This window comes from Macaca thibetana, chromosome 18 (assembly GCF_024542745.1).
Source record: "Macaca thibetana thibetana isolate TM-01 chromosome 18, ASM2454274v1, whole genome shotgun sequence".
In the NCBI taxonomy this organism is placed as follows: Eukaryota; Metazoa; Chordata; class Mammalia; order Primates; family Cercopithecidae; genus Macaca; species Macaca thibetana.
Window position 1 is genome coordinate 23,512,051 of NC_065595.1, and position 18,911 is coordinate 23,530,961.

Below are 18,911 nucleotides of genomic sequence, written 5' to 3' on the forward strand. Positions count from 1 at the left end.
TATTTGAATATCTTTAGCTGTATTTTTAATCAAAATATTTCACACATTAATGCTTTTCAAACAAAGGCGTTAGGTAATTTGTCCCAGTAGCCAAGTTGAAAAAGTGTATATAGCATGATTATTCAACAATATTTTAAAGTATTTCTATAGCATTAACATACATGTCAACTAATATTCTAATCTAGTATAACATACACATTGAATGAAACAAAAACAGCATTTACAGCCTTTGTCTAAAATTAGTATTTATGCTACATTTCTCCACTTTATAATAACTCATGTTTAGCCACAATAATGCAATTTAAGTGCCTATTATTAATTAACACACAGCTATGTTTTCTTTACCAAAAAGAAAAGTCTTCACTTAAGAGGTCAAGATGAGAGAACTCACTAATCCTAGCTTTTTTTGCCCACTCCTGATTAATCATTAAGAATAGCAACAAAATCAGGGCACAGTGGCTCATGCTTGTAATCCCAACAATGAGAGGGAAGATCCCTTGCGGCCAGGAGTCAGAGACCGGCTCCGGGCAACAAAGCAAAATCCTGTCTCTACAGAAAAAAAAAAAAAAAAAAAAATTTGCCCAGTGTGGTGGCACAGGCTCATAGCTCCAGGTATTCAGGAGGCTGTGATGGGAGCATCACTTGAGCCCAGGAGTTTGAAGCTACAGTGTACTATCATTTCGCTACTGCACTCCAGCCCAGATGACAGAGCAAGACCTTGCCTCAAAAACACAAAATGTAGGCTGGCCACAGTGGCTCACACCTGTATTCCCAGCACTTTGGGAGGCCGCGGCGGGCAGATCACTTGAGGCCAAAAGTTCAAGACCAGCCTGGCCAACATGGTGAAACCCTGTCTCTATTAAAAATACAAAAATTAGCTGGCAGTGGTGGTGTGAGCCTGTAGTCCCAGCTACTCTGGAGGCTGAGGCAGGAGAACCACTTGAACCCAGGAAGCGGAGGTTGCAGTGAGCCGAGATCGCATCACTGCACTCCAGCCTGAGAGAAAAAGGGCAACTCCATCTAAAAAAAAAAAAAACTGAACAAAAACTAACAAAACTGAACTATCAAGCTTGCGCAATTAGAGGACCCCATTGTTAAAATTAGTATATTTTTCAACTAACAGAGTATCATTTTTTACTTGCTCAGATTTTCATAATCAATTTGAAACTAGTCTATGTTAGCTACCAACTACCAGGAACAAAAACCATTCATTAGGGTCTTATGTGTACTTTTATTTTCAGCTTAAGATTTTGTGCCTTCAATGAAGTACTATCTGAAAATACTAAATATCATGGTGGACTTCTACTAAAATTCAGAGGATTACTTCACAAATACTGGAAAATTAAAGAACAGAATCTTAGCCTGAAAATCAATAATAAATTTGACTTCAGTTTTGACAATTATAGTTAACAGTCTAATTACTGTATTCAAATACTGGTTATCAAATACAGTAATTAACAGCTAAAAGCATTAGCCAATGGAAACTATACATATTAAGCATAACCAATTGTTTGACTTACTGAATTTTTTTTTGCTTTTGAGACAGGGTCTCGCCATGTTTCTCAGGCTGGAGTACCGCGGCATGATCACAGCTCACTGCAGCCTCCACCTCCCAGGCCCAGGGATCCTCCCACTTCAGCCTCCCAAGTAGCTGGGACTACAGGCGTGTACCACCACACCATGCTACTTTTTTTCTTTTTTTTTTTTTTTTAGAGAGAGGGTCTTACTATGTTGCCCTGACTAAAATTTTTAATTGATAAACTATATATTTAAAAAGGAAAAATTGCTACGGCAGCTGTAATAACCGATATTCTACATTTCAACACACCACAAAATATATGTATTTAATTTAAAATGTATTAGGGAGTTGATATTTAAAGAAAATGATATGTATTTTTTTGTTTTATTTTGCTTATGTATTTTTTATATAAGTCATTATTCCTTAGGTTAATTGGAAGTGACTATCTAGGTTGAAGAGCAGTAAGTAGAAGTTTGAGTAAAGAACAGGCTATAGATGATCTTAATTGTACATAGATGCATAAATTCTATATATTCAAAATATTCATGGAAAGAACAATTCCCTTCCCCTAGCCATCCTGTCATACAAATGTGAGACCTAATGTTCAGAATGATAAAGCCATGGAAACCTAGAACATCAATTAAAAAAAAAAAAAACCTCTGCTTTCAAAGCCAAAGCTTCCTCCGTACTGCTCTATATAGAATTGAAAACCCAGTACTAACTGCTGTTACTTCAACATTAAGTGGATATTAAGCACATTTTCAGAAATCACAATAAACTTTTCTTTTTATAGAGAAAAAATGTTTTATTCTTCATTTCTCGTTTTTAATGATCTAAACTGCTACACGATTTGGTGTAGGCACTGCAATGCCTTGTTCAACTAAGGAACTATTATTACTCAGCATTAGTACATAACTATGTGTGCTCTTCTAAAATTGTATCTGTCACTATGTTTATAACTGCATGATAGTGTGTAAAATAATTTACACCATCAATATGAACTTCATCAAAAAGTCAATTTCAATATGCAATTAGCATAAGATCACTTGTACTCTTAGAAAAACGAACGTTATTTCATACGCATAGTATGTATTTTTAAATAAGCAGATTTTGAAATGTCCTTATAACTGATCATCTCAAAATGTCTTACAACTAACACAGTGCTTTGAATTCTATCAAATGTTTTAAACCTGTCAAAAGACAACAATAAATACAGTTGTAAAAGTTTTTCAATGTAACTTTCAATTATAAATGATACCTCAAGAATTTTACCTCTTTATCTTTTCGATCCAAGAGGCTATGTTGTACAGGAGGAATCAAATTTTCAACTGCTTTCCCCACATCACTGCGGAATGAATCACTGGCTGGAAGGCAACTGAAAATGGACAAAATGGACAAAAGGACAGTATTTCAATTAAAATACTGACATTAAATATTTTATAATTCCATATGACAAGATTTTTTGGTATGGGACAAAAAGGGGCTTTTTAAATGACAGTTAATTTAGTGCAGGCATTAAATTAAATAATTAAAGTTATAAAAATATTTTCCTTCGAGACAGGTGGATCACGAGCTCAGGAGATCGAGACCATCCTGGCTAACACGGTGAAACCCCCTCTCTACTAAAAAATACAAAAAACTAGCCAGGCGAGGTGGTGGGCACCTGTAGTCCCAGCTACTCGGGAGGCTGAGGCAGGAGAATGGCGTAAACCCAGGAGGTGGAGCTTGCAGTGAGCTGAGATCCGGCCACTGCACTCCAGCCTGGGCGACACAGAGAGACTCTGTCTCAAAAAAAAAAAAAAAAATTGTCCTTCAAATAAAAATCCAACTAATTTTTGCGCTTAGAAGTTAAATTGGAATTAAAAATAGAACTTAAGAAGTTCTGAAGTGTTTTATCAAAGTTAAATATTTATACTATTACATTTTCTTAAGTTCAGGTTGTACCCTAAATTCTGAATCTTTTACTTTTGATGAGTCCTAATTTATTACTTACTCATACCTGGCAGGTAGTTTGTAAATATAACTTTGCCCATTTTCTGTCCAAATGATGACTTTATCTGCTGAGACAAAGTCCCCTCCAGTCCATGTCTGTCCATTTTCACTAGGACCTGAACACAACAAGGAATAGTCTCCAGCATCGAACACCTGCAAGGAAGAAAGAAATTTACAATCTACTCCATGATACTATAATAAGTAAGATCCAGTGACATTTCAAGTTTAAAAAAAAAAAAAAAGCCTGGAAATACATTTAGAAAACTCAGTTTGCTGCATCAGATAAAGACAGTTTGTCATTAAGCCCTGGGAAAGGTCACCTTCAATAGGGAAAACACAACTAGGCCCCTAGTTATGGGTAAGCTCCCTGTGGACAGGGAACAAACTGTGACAAGTGGAACAACGGCGCTCTCCCTACAAGAACAGTTATCCTCTGACTTTCTATCTAGAGAAAGTATTCCATTAAAAAATTGCAAATAATAGGGAATCAACCTCAAACATGCAGGCTTGAGTCCCATTTTATTTCTATGTCTAGGAACAGCATTTCTCTTTTTTTCTTTTTCTTTTTTTTTTTTTTTTTTTTTTTTTTTTTTTTTTTTTTTTTTTTGAGACAAGGTCTTGCTCTGCCACCCAGGCCGAAGTGCAGTGCCACAATGAGAGCTCACTGCAACCTCAAACTCCTGGGTTCAAGTGATTCTCCCACTTCAGCCTCTCGAATAGCTGGAACTACAAGAGCATGTCACCATGCCTTGCTAACTTTTTTATTTTTTATTTTTTGTAGAGACAGGGTCTCACCATGTTGCCCAGGCTGGTCTTAAACTCCTGGGCTCAAGTGATCTTCCCACCTTGGCCTCCCAAAGTGCTGGGATTATAGGCGTGAGCCACCTTGCCTGGCCCAGTAACAACATTTCTAACAATAAACTCTGGCATGAGAATAACTCAGTATTATAAGGGAATTACTTTGTTTTACATTATTTCATCAACGTTCTAAAATACTATAGTTAACAGGCTCAATTTTACTGTGTAATAATTTTCACATATAAAATTCAAATCCCTATCATTTCACCTGCAATAAAGGTTTCTAACCTTATAGGGCTTTACATTTGCAAGGCACTCACTGCAAAGTTTACAAAGTACCTTTACAATTATTATCTCAAATGCCCTGAGAATCATCGCAGGTGTTACTATTCCAGTTTACAGATAAGAAATGGACACAAATAAGGATTTGATCAATTGCTCAAAGTCATGTGACCAGTAAGTGATAGCATTGGAACTAAAAGCTCTGCTCTTACAATTTCTAGCAGAATTATTCTTTCTATCACTTTCAATATTTAAAAAAAGTACATTAAATGTTGTTAGAAAATGTTCTCAGAAGGAATGAGTCATTCCTCATTCTTCAATAGCTCAGAGGTTTTATTTTACTTTTCTTTAAAGAAAACAATGAAGTTGCTTGTGTGGAGCCTTGAAGTTAGAACACATCTTAGCTGCGTTTACCATGATTTCTTACAATATTTATCAGCGTGTAACATAGCACCACAATTATAGCCAAGAAAACTCCAAGAATAATGAAGGGAAACCAGTCCTCCAGCCCTATTATCTGTTAAAGCAAATCATAAAACTATAAAAGTTAAAACAATACAGTATTAATTCATGAATGGGCAGACAAATCCAGAGGACTGAAAACAGATTCTGATAACGTAGGAATATAGTACATTATCAAGGGACAACAGACGAATGAATTATTCAACAAATGGCATCAGGAACTGGGGGGCAGTCCATCTGGAATAAAAATAAAACTGGATCTACATCTCACAATTTATACAAAATAAATTCCAGATTAAAGATTCAAAAGTATGTAAGACAAAACCATATAGGGCTGGTGCGGTGGCTCATGCCTATAATCCCAGCACTTTGGGAGGCCAAGGCAAGCTGATCACTTGATGCCAGGAGTTCAAGACCAGCCTGGCCAACATGGTGAAACCCCTCTCTACTAGAAATACAAAAATTGGTCAGGCGTGGGGGCGCATGCCTGTGATCCCAGCTATTTGGGAGGCTGAGCCAGGAGAATCCCTTGAACCTGGGAGGCAGAGGTTACAGTGAGCTGAGATTGCACCATTACACTCCAGCCTGGGCAGTAGCAAGACCTCTCAAAACAAACAGACAAAAAAAAAAAAATTAAAAATAAAACCATATAAAAATTAGGAGAAAATGAAAGATTTTATTTTAATCTCAGCTTATGGTAAGCCCAATTGTAAACTTCTTCATGATAATAAGTATCTTAAAAAGCCATTTTGGTGGGTTGTAGTACTATCTCAGTATTGTCTTACTATAATGATTAGTGAAGTTAAGCAACTTTCCATACATTTACTGGCCATCTGGCTTTCACCTTTTGTAAAATATCTTTGTACAATTTCCTGCTGAGTTTTCTGTAGTTTTCTTCTCAATCTGCAGGAGTTGCTTTTTTATAAATACTAGACAATTCTTCATCATTTATGTTTATTGCAATTATCTTCTCTGACGACGTGAGTTGTCTTTTTACTCTTATGTATGCATTTTAAGAAAGAAAAAGCTGTTCTCACGTAATTATAAAATGTTTATAATGGACACAAATGAAACTGGTACCAGATACTCTATCTGGAAGGGAAAGGGAAGTTCCAGCGGGGGAAGAGACACATTTTTCACTATGTCCTCTTGCCCTTTTTTTCTCCCCCCAAGACAGAGTCTTGCTCTGTCACCTAGGCTGGAGTGTAGTGCCACAATCCCGGCTCACTGCAACCTCCGCCTCCCAGGCTCAAGCAATTCTCCTGCCTCAGCCTCCCGAGTAGCTGAGATTACAGGTGCACGTCACCATGCATTGTTAATTGTTTTTTGTATTTTTAGTAGAGATAGGGTTTCACCATGTTGGCCAGGCTGGTCTCAAACTCCTGACCTCGTGATCTGCCTGCCTCAGGCCTCCCGAAGTGCTGGGATTACAGGCGTGAGCCACCATGCCCAGCCTGTTTTTTTTATTACTATTTGCATGTGTTTTAAATTTTAAGACAAAGGAAGAAACCCGTAAAACCTACTCTAAGCAAGCAGCGGCTAGCTTTTCCTAATTTTATTCTAATATAGTAAGTGACAACGATAAGGTTAAGATGCTGCTTCCCTAGTCATTCCTTTCACTATATGGCCCATCCCCTTGTGTTCAAAGCTCAAGAAACCAGCCCATTCCAGGTTCAAATTGTGAGACAGTATAGCATAGTAGTAATGAGAGCGGCTGCTGCAGTCAGATATCTGATTATAACTCAGCAACTCCGCTACCGTTTATATAATCTTTGTCAAGTTATTCGTCCCCTCACTGTCTCAGTTGCCTCATCTGCAAAATGGGGAAAGTAACAAGTCCTCCTGTGGTAAGCAGCCTCTAACAGAGCCCCAGTGATCCCAAACCCTGGTATTCACACCCATGGGTAATCCTCTTCCCTGAGTGTAGGCTGCATTTTGTGACTGTTTTTAAAGAACAAAATGTAGCCAGGCATGGTGGCTCATGCCTATAATCCCAGCAGTTTGTGGAGCTCAGGCAGGAGGATTGCCTGAGCCCAGGTGTTCAAGACCAGCCTGGACAATAGGGTGAGAGCCCATCTCTACAAATAAATTCTAAAATTAGCCAGGCTTGGTAATGTGTGCCTTTAGTCCTAGCTACTCAGGAGGCTGAAGTGGGAGGATCCTTTGAGGCCAGGAGTTCAAGGCTGTAACGAGCTATGATTGTGCCATTGCATTCCAGACTGGGCTACAGAATGAGACCACATCTCTTTAAAAAAACAAAAAACAAAAACAAGAACCTGGGTGATAAAACATGTTTGTTGTTTTAAACTAATAACTTTTGGAATGATTTGTTATTCAGAATTAAATAGCTAATCCACCTAAGCTCAGAGAGTTGTAAGGACTAAAAGAAATAATACATGGCAAGCTTTGAAAAAAGTGCTAGTCACAGAGCAAGTGTCCAAAACATGCTATTTTTCTATTATGGAAATATTAAAGTCTGGCAATGTGGAAGTAATATACCTCTTCCATCATTAGCTCTGAAGTGATATGAGAAGACTTTCCAACTACAAGAAGCCAGGGAAAATATTGACTATTAGCTTTAATAACACCCTACAAAGAAACGCCCAACCTGTAGAAAACTCCCTACCACTGCTTATGCTGTACTGATAAGATAGTGACTAAAACAGTAGCAAAAAGGAGAAATAAAGACCAATGAAATACAGTCTCTAACTGAATCATTCCATAAACACAAACAAAAAAAGGTAACTATATATAGCCAAGTCCCAACTTCTCAAAATGTGATATCAAAAGCAGACATGAATTCTAAAATGGCTAAAATAGGCTTGCACCAAGTACTTCTTTAGGGTTCTTTGGAAATCTTGGAAATCTGATAAACCAATATCTTGAAGGATAAAAATACAGCTTCTTATTTATATAATTATCTTACCCTCCAATATTTGGAACACACAACCAAAAGTGACCTTTGTGTAAATGCACAAAAAGAGATGCTTTGGCAATTCTGACAATAAATTGGTTTGGATTCCTCCTCAAATATTGGCTCAGTATCCTGAAAAGAGAAAGATTTGTAAAACTTTAGGAATAGCTTGATTGTCAATTAAAATTATCACTTAACGATAAAGGCAACAAAATGAAATAAAGGCATCACTTCATATGTTCATCATTTTGGCCCCTCAAGTAAGCGCCAAGGCAGTAAAAAGCAGCAAAGATCCACCTTAAAAGGAGCTAGGCGCAAATACTGTTGCTACAAAATCCCCTGAGATTTCAATTCTGATGAGACTCAGAGTATCATCGCTCTAGTAATGACAGATGATAAAGTCTTCCTTAATCCTAATTTTTGCAGCTATATGTGCTTTTAAAAAAATCTAATCAATTCCTCTATCTTCTCCTGAATTCCATGCCTAAAAATTCCCTAGCTGAAGAGAGTAGCATCAAAATTGTCAGACTTGATCTTTCTCATTGATAAAAAAAGAACAACGAATTCAAGCCCAAAGAACTGAAATAGATGATAAAAATGGCTTTGTATATTTCTTGTGGTGATTTGCTTTATTTTTTTTTTCCCTTTGAGCCAATTTAAATAGAAGCAGTTGAGGAGAAGCCCACCTCTTTTATGTTTCACCTCATCTTATCCTGTGCAATATGTTTCTCTATTTTATATCCATGATAGAGCAGATGTTACCATTAAAAGTGAATAAAAAATTCACTCCCATGGCATACTAGGGAATCTTTCATACTCTGCCTATAAGAAAATTATCAAAAAATAATAGCTTTTTCCTTCCCCCTTAAAAAAAATGGAAGGAGCATATCATTACTAAAATTTTGAACTACAGAGAATAAAAACAGAGAAATCACCCCAGTTTCCTTTTTCTCACCTGCATGTCACTTATTTCCGAGGTAACGATCCAGACCTTCAGGATGCCAGTCACTGAGAGTGCTACCACCGTGTCCTCTAAGATGAGAAGGGACAAAAAGGCAGCCCAGGTTACGAACATAACACGCTTTCTTTCTACATATTAAGATGTTTTGCTTGAATGAAATTAAACAATAGCATGTTTTACAATTAGCAGAAAAACACAATTCTCTATTTCATGAAACAGAAACCAGGTTTTGAAACACCAGTTAATAAAGATGGCCAACAACTTAAAATTCAAGGAAATTATTTCTAGCTAATTGAATTTTTTATTTCTAATCAAGAAGTTTTTAATAATTTCAAATGTTCTTGATCACTATATTAACAATGAACTTTTACACTTGGAAATTCACAACTTTTAATGCTTTATCACGGATGAGCTCAGGCACTTTATTTCTTCAAGGCACTAATTTCTCCCCCTTTTCCACATCCCTTGCCACCTTCCAGATATTTCATTGCACATTACATCCTCCACAGAGTGTGATCCAGAGAAAAATATGATAAAAATCTAAGTTCCTAAGCTTCGAGTAAGGGACCAGTGACAGCACCAGGGTCACGTACAGGAATTTTGAGAGGATGAACATTGGAAAGCAGTCAATGTGGGCTCCAGAGTGAGGGAGAGGAATGTTAAAAGCAAAATCACATTTTTCTTCACTAATTAACCAGTGAACTTTAGATAACAAACTATCTTAAATTCAATTTTCTTATCTGGAATCAAATATAAATGAGTAACAACAGTACCTATTCTAATGGGTTGTTATAAAAATTAGGACACGCCAAGGGAAAACATTCAGCACATACTAAATTCTCAATAAAGTTGAGTTATTACTGTTATTTAAAAAATTGTTATCTTTAACTAAAAACCTTATCAATATCACATAGTTCTCTAGGCACTGTAAGGCATTGGAATGAATTCATTGAAGTTACATTCTATTCTGTTCAGACTACAGTGTATACATATCCAGAAGGAGTATAAAAATTTTAAATATGCAAACTGCTTGGTCACAAACATAGATCTTTTTTAAATAAAGGATTCATTGTAACTAATATTAGAGACAAATATAGGAATGATTAGTTCCCTTTTGCCTGGAAAATTAACCTGAATCTCATTCTCACTGTTATGCTTAGGAATAAAACAGTAATTATCTAATATGCATAAAAAACCTCTCTGAGAAGGTTCACATTAAAGAAGCCTGCCCAATTCTATTTTACCAAACATCTCCCAAATATATTTGACCAGAGATCCCATCTTTTCGACTAATACCTATTAACAAACTTCAGAACCAACACTCTGAAGAGCAGCAGCAGGAAATGAAGCCAGTGCATCCACTCTTCCCACAGTCCGCTTCAGTGCAGGCCTGCGCCACTCTCAGCTGGGCTACTAATCTCCTAATTTGCTCCCATCTTTGAAGTTTAAAGCATAAGTCCCTTCAGAGACTGCCTATCACCTACAGTGAGAGCCTGAAAGCTACAGCTCATGAGTCAACTCCAGCCCACTGGCTGTTTTGGTAAATAAAATTTTATCGGAACACAGCCAGGTTCATTCACTAATGTATTGTCTGTGGCTGCTTTTGTGCTACACTAGCAGAGTTGAGTCGTTGAAACATGGACCATACGGCCTGCAGAGCCTAAAATATTTCATATCTGGCCCTTTATAGTACAAGTTTGCCAACCCATGATCCACAAGGTGAATTCCCTAGCTGATACACAGGGATTTCAAGACCTGTCTCCTGCTACCTCTGCCAGCCTCATATCCTGCCACTCCTTCCCTCATGCTTCTTGCCCCAGAAAAAGATAATCTATAGTTTCACACATACACCTATCATAATTTTAATGCTTTTGTACCTACAGACTATCTCCTCTGCCAGAAACATCCTGATCGTATGTCTGCTAAACTCTTCCTCATCTTCCAAATCCTAGATCAGACTTCATCTGATCTGGACAGCCGTCTACTGCCCTCAGTCAGCCTCACAATCAGCCATCCTCTCCATACTATTTTTCCATCTTGTACACTTTGCACTCTAAACTGTTATTTGTTTATATATCATTGTCCTTTACTAGAATTTGACTCCCATAAGTATTAATATTTCAATCCCTTGCACCTGGAAGATCGTAGGCATTCAATAAATATTTGCTGAATGACTACTGAATAAAAAGCTATGTGCTGATTTTCCAACCCTAAGAGGTTACAAATGGAAAGCTCCTATAAAGTTGAAGGCAATTCACTAACGGGACACAGTGTAACACAGTGGTTAAAGTAACTACTCCAGGGTCCTTTAGCAAAGACGACATCACCCTAACCCTCATCATTCTCCCCATCTATACGATGAATATTAACAGTACCTATCCCACTATTGTGAGAATTGATCATATGTAAATGCTTAGCATTCTGCTTGGTACTGTAAACACACAGTAAATAAAAGTCCTCATGGTGATGGTGCTGGTGATACTGGTGGTAGTAGTGGTGGTCATTGACCAGCCTCTATAGGAAGCACATAACTATTGAAGCCATTTGAAAGTAAAAGAATGCTCCTTAAAAGGCTTACAAAAGTAGACATTCAATGTTCTGCATTAACTACTGCTCTTTTCCTGACAACTTTACTTTTGCTTTCATGGTTGTTATTGAGAGGTTTCAACAAAAATGAAGAAAAGATAGCAATATTTATTGAGCATCAAGTACATATCAGCCCCTTCCAGGGACTTTCATTAAATTTAACTGTGTATAATCTCTCCTTTTTCACTATCTCCATTTGAAATGGAAACATCTCCTATGCCTCGTAAGCAAGTGACAGAACCAGACTCCAGAAATATACAGGTAAAACTACAGTTCCTCTCAAAGGTAAAACTATACCCCTAAAGGTTAAGATATTCTTCCTCCACTTCAGATAATCACGCAAAAGCTGGTGATCTATACATCATGGAATGGAGATAAGCCAACAATTAAGCCTTCATTCAAAGATTTCTTTATGAAGGAGGAAACAGACCATAAATTATTGGTGTAGTTCTTTATTAAACAGAAGAATATATCTCAAAGTATTAATTTACAATAAATTGTAGAATGTTATAGCAAACTAAACATTAAGTCATGGTGCTAAAGCTCCTAAGAGGCATAATACACTGACCTTGTGTTCGGTGGGATCGAATAATACTCATGGAGCTAATCCAGTCTGGTGATATCTTTGATACTAAGGAGTATAATACTTCAAGGCTGGTAGCATCCACAACAAGGATTTCAGGGTAATGTCCGTGGCATAAAAGCCTTCCTTCTCGCTGATTCCCAACAGAGAACTGGTAGAACTACATTCATGCCAAAAGGAAAAAGATTTCTGAGTGTTCTCCTTTAATTTATATACTTGATTAATATGCATTCATCAAGGTTACTACAATATTCTCCTAAAGCTCAACTTCTTCAGTAAGAATTTTAGATATTTACCAAATGGTATATATTATATGGGTGTATGTGCACACATATATATTAAGTTATACTAATATTTTTAAATAGCTAACAAAAATTATTTTCCTAACATCTTATCCTCCCTTTTGAACTATTTTGAAACAGAATTCATGATAATTGTTTTTATCCCCCTCTAGCATCTAAAACAGAACTGTTGAATAAATTAATAAAACACCTGAATAAAATCAGCTTTACAAATCACATCAAAAGGGAAACTCAGGTGGGTCACAAAAATAACATGAATTTTAAATTAGTAGAAATAGGGACATATAGGCTTATAATTACTAGTTATGCAAATACAATTTAGAAGCATGATTGATGTTCAAACATAATCAGGGCCTCAGCTTCCTTATATGTAAAATGACATACTCCTATTTAATATGTGTGTCAGGAGGACTAAATCAAACACAATACAAGAAATGCCTACACCGTATCTGCTCAATAAATGTGAGTTACCTTCTCTTCCTTTCCCATTGAAACCATAATTGATCATATTTTTAATATAATTCATAATTTTCCCAACACTCAACACAGTAAACAATTAGTAAACTGAAGTACAGAGAATTAGACAGCTAAGAAAAAGTAAAAACAAATACCAGGAATGTAAATCAGAAACTACAAATTCCTGTGTAACACCATACATATTAAGACAGGGGTATGAAACGGTCATGTCTTCTGAAGAGTTGGAAAGTTTTCAAAATACATGTTCAAGGACCAACTGCATGCGCAATAAAAAAGATACGGTCCAAAAAGTAGGTCAATTTGTGTCAATCACAAGTGGAATCACAAAGGCTTTTGCCAGGAAGAATTCCATTATTTAAGACCAAGAGCATTTTCCCAATTAGTGAAGGGGCTCTCACTTGGGTAACCAAGGTAGCCCAGAACAGCAGAAACAGCAGCAATTTGCTTGCCCTTTATCTTTCCCCATTAGTCTCCTCTCCTTTCTTACCCTTCCCAATGGTACCATCCTATGAGGAATACTTTTACCACTTCAATTCTAGTTTACTCGTCCTATTACTACTACCCACCATTTTTCATCTAAAAATATAGGCTCAATGTTTTAAAAATATTTTAAATTATACACTTATAATAGTTTGTGCTTAGAGTCACAGAAATAGATACTAACCTGTATGCCAGTATGTGTGCAAGCTAATTTTGTAAATTCAATACATCTGCCATCACTTACATCCCAGAGGCACATCTCTCTATAACACAAAATAATGGTCAGCTTTGAATGTGACTTTTTAAAGCACCATTCAACTTTGTCACAGTGATTTAAAATTAATCTTCCATTAAAACTAATATATATCAGAAAAAGTAGCATACAGTCACTACTGTTGTTCATCAAAATTTCCAGTCCTCCCTCCCACCCTCCTAACACCCCTTCCAAACTGCCCACCCCCCACCACATTCCACATCCTTTCTAGGCCCATAATAAGACTGCATTTCCTGGTTCCCCTGTGGTTAGTGAAGTCTTGTAAGTAGTTCTGGCCAGAACCAATGCAAGGCTTTCCAGAGCTCTGTTCCAGAGACTGGCTGCTTCACACAGAGGTTGCTCCCTCACTCTGAACCTCAAAGTAAGGATAACAGTGAAGCAGAGTAGAGGCCTCAAGTGACACATGAGGGACAAGTGACAAAAACAAGAAATAAAATTCTAATTTAAACTACTGAGATTTTATATTTGTCATCCAGGTAGCTAGAGAATTTCAAACTGCAAAAAAACAAAAGTTAAAGTCAAGTGAATTCCAAACTTTTACAAATAAAATACAAGCTTCCAGTTTTCATGCTGTATTTATTGTAATTTTACTGAATGCATACCAAAAAAACTAGATATAAGATTGACAGGTATCACATTGAAAATGAGAAATGTCAACATGCCTTGTCCGTTGAAGAAATACATTTAACAGAAAAAAACTAATAAAATGCAATGATCCTGATATTATTAGGGTTTTCTTTAAGATACCACTTTCTATATCTCACATGGTATTATAGAAGACAATTTTTCAAAGAACATTCAATTTAGAATATACATTCTAATGGGAATTATCCTTTAATTCACCAACAGCTATTATATTTTTAGCTTACGCTGCTTCTTTTTGTTCCAATGAATTATACAAGGTTCTCTTCAGTGGGGAGAACAACTTCTGTTTTGTTTTGCTTTTTTGAGACAGGGTCTCACTGTGTCACCCAGGCTGGAGTGCAGTGGCACAATCACAGCTCACTATAGCCTCAATCTCCTGGGTTCAGGTGATCTATCACCTCAGCCTCCTGAGTAGCTCAGACTACAGGTGCACACCATCGTGCCCGGATAGCTCTTGTATTTCTTGTAGAGACAGGGTTTTGCCATGTTGCTCAGGCTGGTCTCAAACTTCTGTGCTCAAGTGATCCGCCCATCTCAGCCTCCCAAAGGGTTAGGATTACAGGAGTGAGCCACCACACATAGCACCAATTTCTTATATAATTCTCTTCAAGTTCCCCAACTTTCTTCAATAGCATATTGTGTAAATATATATAATTTTCTAAGCACCAAAAAATGTTTTTAAAACTTTTTAAAAATCTTTTTAAACATTTAATAACATTGGGCCCTACAATTACTGTGCAATAACCTGCCTCTCTAAGGCGAGCTGCATTCTGAGACTTCGGAACACAAATAGTTATGTTAGTGTATTAATACATATCCATATAATTTCATGAACTTTTTCATGGCATCATCTTCAAAATTTATGCTAGTCTAGCATCATTTAGGTTTTTAAAAGGAAATCTCAAAGTTGTCTGGCAACTCAGTAAAAACAACATGGAGATGAATGATCGCGCTTTAACTTTTATAGTATTCTGAGTTCCTCAAAAGCAAACCGAAGGACATAATCATAAATTACCATCAAATATTATAAAATCATTAACACAGGTAAAATTTACATCCCTAAAATCAGATTTTCAATATCTACCTTTAGACAATAAAAAGCATTTATTTAGGAGATATTCTAAAAGAAAAAAAAAATACTAGTTTTTTTTTATAATTAGTTATTATAGCGCTAGTTATAAAGACTCACGAGAAAACCAGGCAAATAAGAAAATACTTACCCACTTTCAGATGCACTCACAATATACTGTTTGTCACTGGAAGCACAAGCTTTCGACAAACAAGTGATTGACGCTGTATGACCAAACAAAAGTGCTCGAGGATTAATCTAGAAATGCAAAAATATGCTAGTTTAAGTACCGAACTTAAAAATTAATCTTTTATTTGAGTGCCAGCTTAGCCACAGTGCAATAGAAGAATAGGTAGACTGCTAAGGTTTTTTATTCTAGCCCCTGGCTCTTGCACAGCACTGCTGGAGCTACCTGCGAGAACTTCTAGCCCTGAAAGGAAGGACACAGGCCTGGCTGGCTTCGCTACTGGCTGACTGTAGAGACCCAGGGCCTTAAACAAATAAAGGCAGTAGTCGGGAGTGGTTACAACAGGCCTTAAGCAAAACCTAGTGCTATGCTGGCTTCAGGGCTGACCCAGCACAGTACTAGTGAAGGTGGCCACAGGGTTGCTTGTGTCATTCCACCCCCTGGTCCAAGTTGTTCAAAACAGAGAGAGAGACTCCATTTGTTTGGGGGAAAGGATGAAAAGAGAACAGCCTCTGCCTGGTAAGCCAGAGAATTGTCCCGAATCTTGTCCAAGACCATCAAGGCGGTATCTGTACGAGTCTGCAAGAACCACAGTGCTGCCGGGCGCAGTGGCTCACGTCTGTGATCCCAGCACTTTAGGAGGCTGAGGTGGGCAGATCATGAGGTCAGGAGTTCAAGACCAGCGTGACCAACATGGTGAAACCTCATCTCTACCAAAAATACAAAAATTAGCCAGGCATGGTGGTGGACACCTGTATTCCCAGCTACTCAGAAGGCTGAGGCAGAAGGATCACTTGAACCCGGGAGGCAGAGGTTGCAGTGAGCCAACATCGCTCCACTGCACTCCAGCCTGGGCGACAGAGTGAGACTCCATCTCAAAAAAAAAAAAAAAAAACCAAGTGTTACTGGGCTTGGGGCTCCCTGAAAGCAGATACAGCTTAGAACACAACACCCAAGTCCTTTCGAATATCTGGAAAGCATTCCCAAGAAGGACAGGTACAAACAAGTCCAGACAGTGAAGAATACAATAAATACTTAATTCTTCCATGGCCAGACAAGACAAACATCAACAAATATTAAGACAATCCAGGAAAACATGACTTCACCAAATGAATGAAATAAGGTGACAGGGACCAATCCTGGAGAAACAAATATGTGACCATTCAGACAGATAATTCAAAATAGGGTTTGAATTCTGTTTTGAGAAAACTCAAAAGAAATTCAAGATAACATAGAGAAAGAATTCAGAGTTCTATCAGATAAATTTAAGAAAGAGATTGAAATAATAAAAAAGAATCTGGCAGAAATTCTGAAGTTGAAAATGCAATTGGCATACTGAAGAATATATCAGAGTCTTTTTTTTTGAGACGGAGTCTCGCTCTGTCACCCAGGCTGGAGTGCGGTGGTGCTATCTCGGCTCACTGCAAGCTCCGCCTCCTGGGTTCACGCTATTCTCCTGCCTCAGCCTCCCAAGTAGCTGGGACTACAGGCGCACGCTGCCATGCCATTTGTATTTTTAGTAGAGACGGGGTTTCACCATGTTAGCCAGGATGGTCTCAATCTCCTGACCTTGTGATCCACCTGTCTCGGCCTCCCAAAGTGCTGGAATTATGGGAGTGAGCCACTACGCCCAGCCATATCAGAGTCTTCTAATAGCAGAATTGATCAAGCAGAGAAAAGAAATAGTGAGCTTGAAGATGGCCTATTTGAAAACACACAAAGGAAACAAAAGAAAAAAGACTAAAAAGGAATGAAGCATGCCTACAGGATCTAGAAAAATAGCTTTAAAAGGGCAAATCTATGAGTTACTGGTCATAAAGAGGAGGAAGAGAAGGAGATAGGGGTAGAAAGTTTACACAAAGGAATAAAAACAAAGAATTCCCAAATTCCCAAATCTAGAGAAATTCCCAAATCTAGAGAAAGATATAAATATCCAAGTACTTATAGAACACCAAGCAAATTTAACCCAAAGATGACTACTTCACGGTATTTAATAATCAAACTCCCAGAGGTCAAGGATAAAGAAAGAATCCTTAAAGCAACAAGAGAAGAAACACAACATACACTGGGCCAGGCACAGTGGCTCATGCCTAAAATCCCAGCACCCTGCGAGGCCCAAGGTAGATGAATCACTTGAGGCCAGGAGTTTGAGACCAGCCTGGGCAAAATGGCAAAACCCCATCTCTACTAAAAATACAAAAATTAGCCAGGTGTGGTGGCACATATCTGTAGTGCCAGCTACTTGGGAGGTTGAGGCACAGGAATTGCTGGAACCCAGGAGGCAGAGGTTGCAGTAAGTTGAGATCACACCACTGCACTTCAGCCTGGGCAACAGAGAAAGACTCTGTCTTAAAACAAACAAACAATGGAGCTCCAACACGTCTGGAACCAGACTTTTCAGTGGAAATGTTACAGGCCAGGGGAGAGTGGCATGACATATTTAAAGTACCAAAGGAAAGAATAGTAAATCCAGCAAAAACATCCCTCAAGCATGAAAGAGAAATAAAGACTTTCTAGACAAACAAAAGCTGAGGGATTTCATCAATCCTAGACCTATCCTACAAGAAATGCTAAAGGGAGTACTTCAGTCAGAAAGAAAAGGATGTCAGTGAGCATCTGAAGATACAAACTCACCAGTAATAGTAAGTACACAGAAAAAACACAGAATATTGCAACACTGTAACTATGTTGTGTAAACTACTCTTAAGTAGAAAGAGTAAATGAAACAATAAAAAATAACCACAATGTTTCAAGACACAAGACAGTACAATAAGATATAAGTAGTAACAATAAAAAGTTAAAAAGCTGCCAGGCCCCTGGCTCATGCCTGTAATTCCAGCACTTAGCGGGACATAGTGACATGGACCTGTAGTCCCAGATACTCGGGAGGCTGAGGTGGCAGGACTGCTTGAGCCCAGGAAGACAAGGTTGCAGTGAGCCAAGGTCATGCCACTACACTCCAGCTTGGGTGAGAGTGGGACCCTGTCTCCCCCCCCTAAAAAAAAAAAGTTAAAAAGCAAGGGGAGGAAGTTAAGGTGTAGAGTCTTTATTAGTTGTCCTTGTTTGTTTGTGTTTATGCAAATAGTGTTAAGTTATTATCAGCTTAAAATAATGGGTTATAAGATAGTATCTGCAAGCCTCATGGTAATCTCAAATCAAAAAACATACAATGGATACACAAAAAATAAAAAGCAAGAAAATAAATCGTATCACCAGAGTAAATCACCATCACTGAAAAGGAAGACCTGAAGGAAATAAAGAACAAAAACAAGAAAGCAAAAAACAAAATAGCAGAAATAAGTCCTTACTTAGCAAAAACAACAAGGACTTACCAATAATAACACTGAATGTAAACGGACTAACCTCTCCGATCAAAAGAC

At 37.6% G+C, this 18,911-nt stretch overlaps 1 protein-coding gene across 2 annotated transcripts in view; it reads right to left on the minus strand.

Annotated features, from left to right (window-relative positions):
* Positions 1–18,911, minus strand: part of WDR7 (WD repeat domain 7) — a 389,130-nt gene that overhangs the window by 343,291 nt on the left and 26,928 nt on the right. For both annotated transcript variants that reach the window (XM_050767826.1, XM_050767825.1), the window contains exons 3-9: positions 15,496–15,602; positions 13,541–13,619; positions 12,083–12,257; positions 8,923–8,999; positions 7,980–8,099; positions 3,519–3,664; positions 2,792–2,894 (exon numbers count right to left, since the gene is read on the minus strand). In XM_050767826.1, coding sequence (XP_050623783.1) covers positions 2,792–2,894; positions 3,519–3,664; positions 7,980–8,099; positions 8,923–8,999; positions 12,083–12,257; positions 13,541–13,619; positions 15,496–15,602 — 807 coding nt within the window. The remainder of the gene's footprint in view (positions 1–2,791; positions 2,895–3,518; positions 3,665–7,979; positions 8,100–8,922; positions 9,000–12,082; positions 12,258–13,540; positions 13,620–15,495; positions 15,603–18,911) is intronic.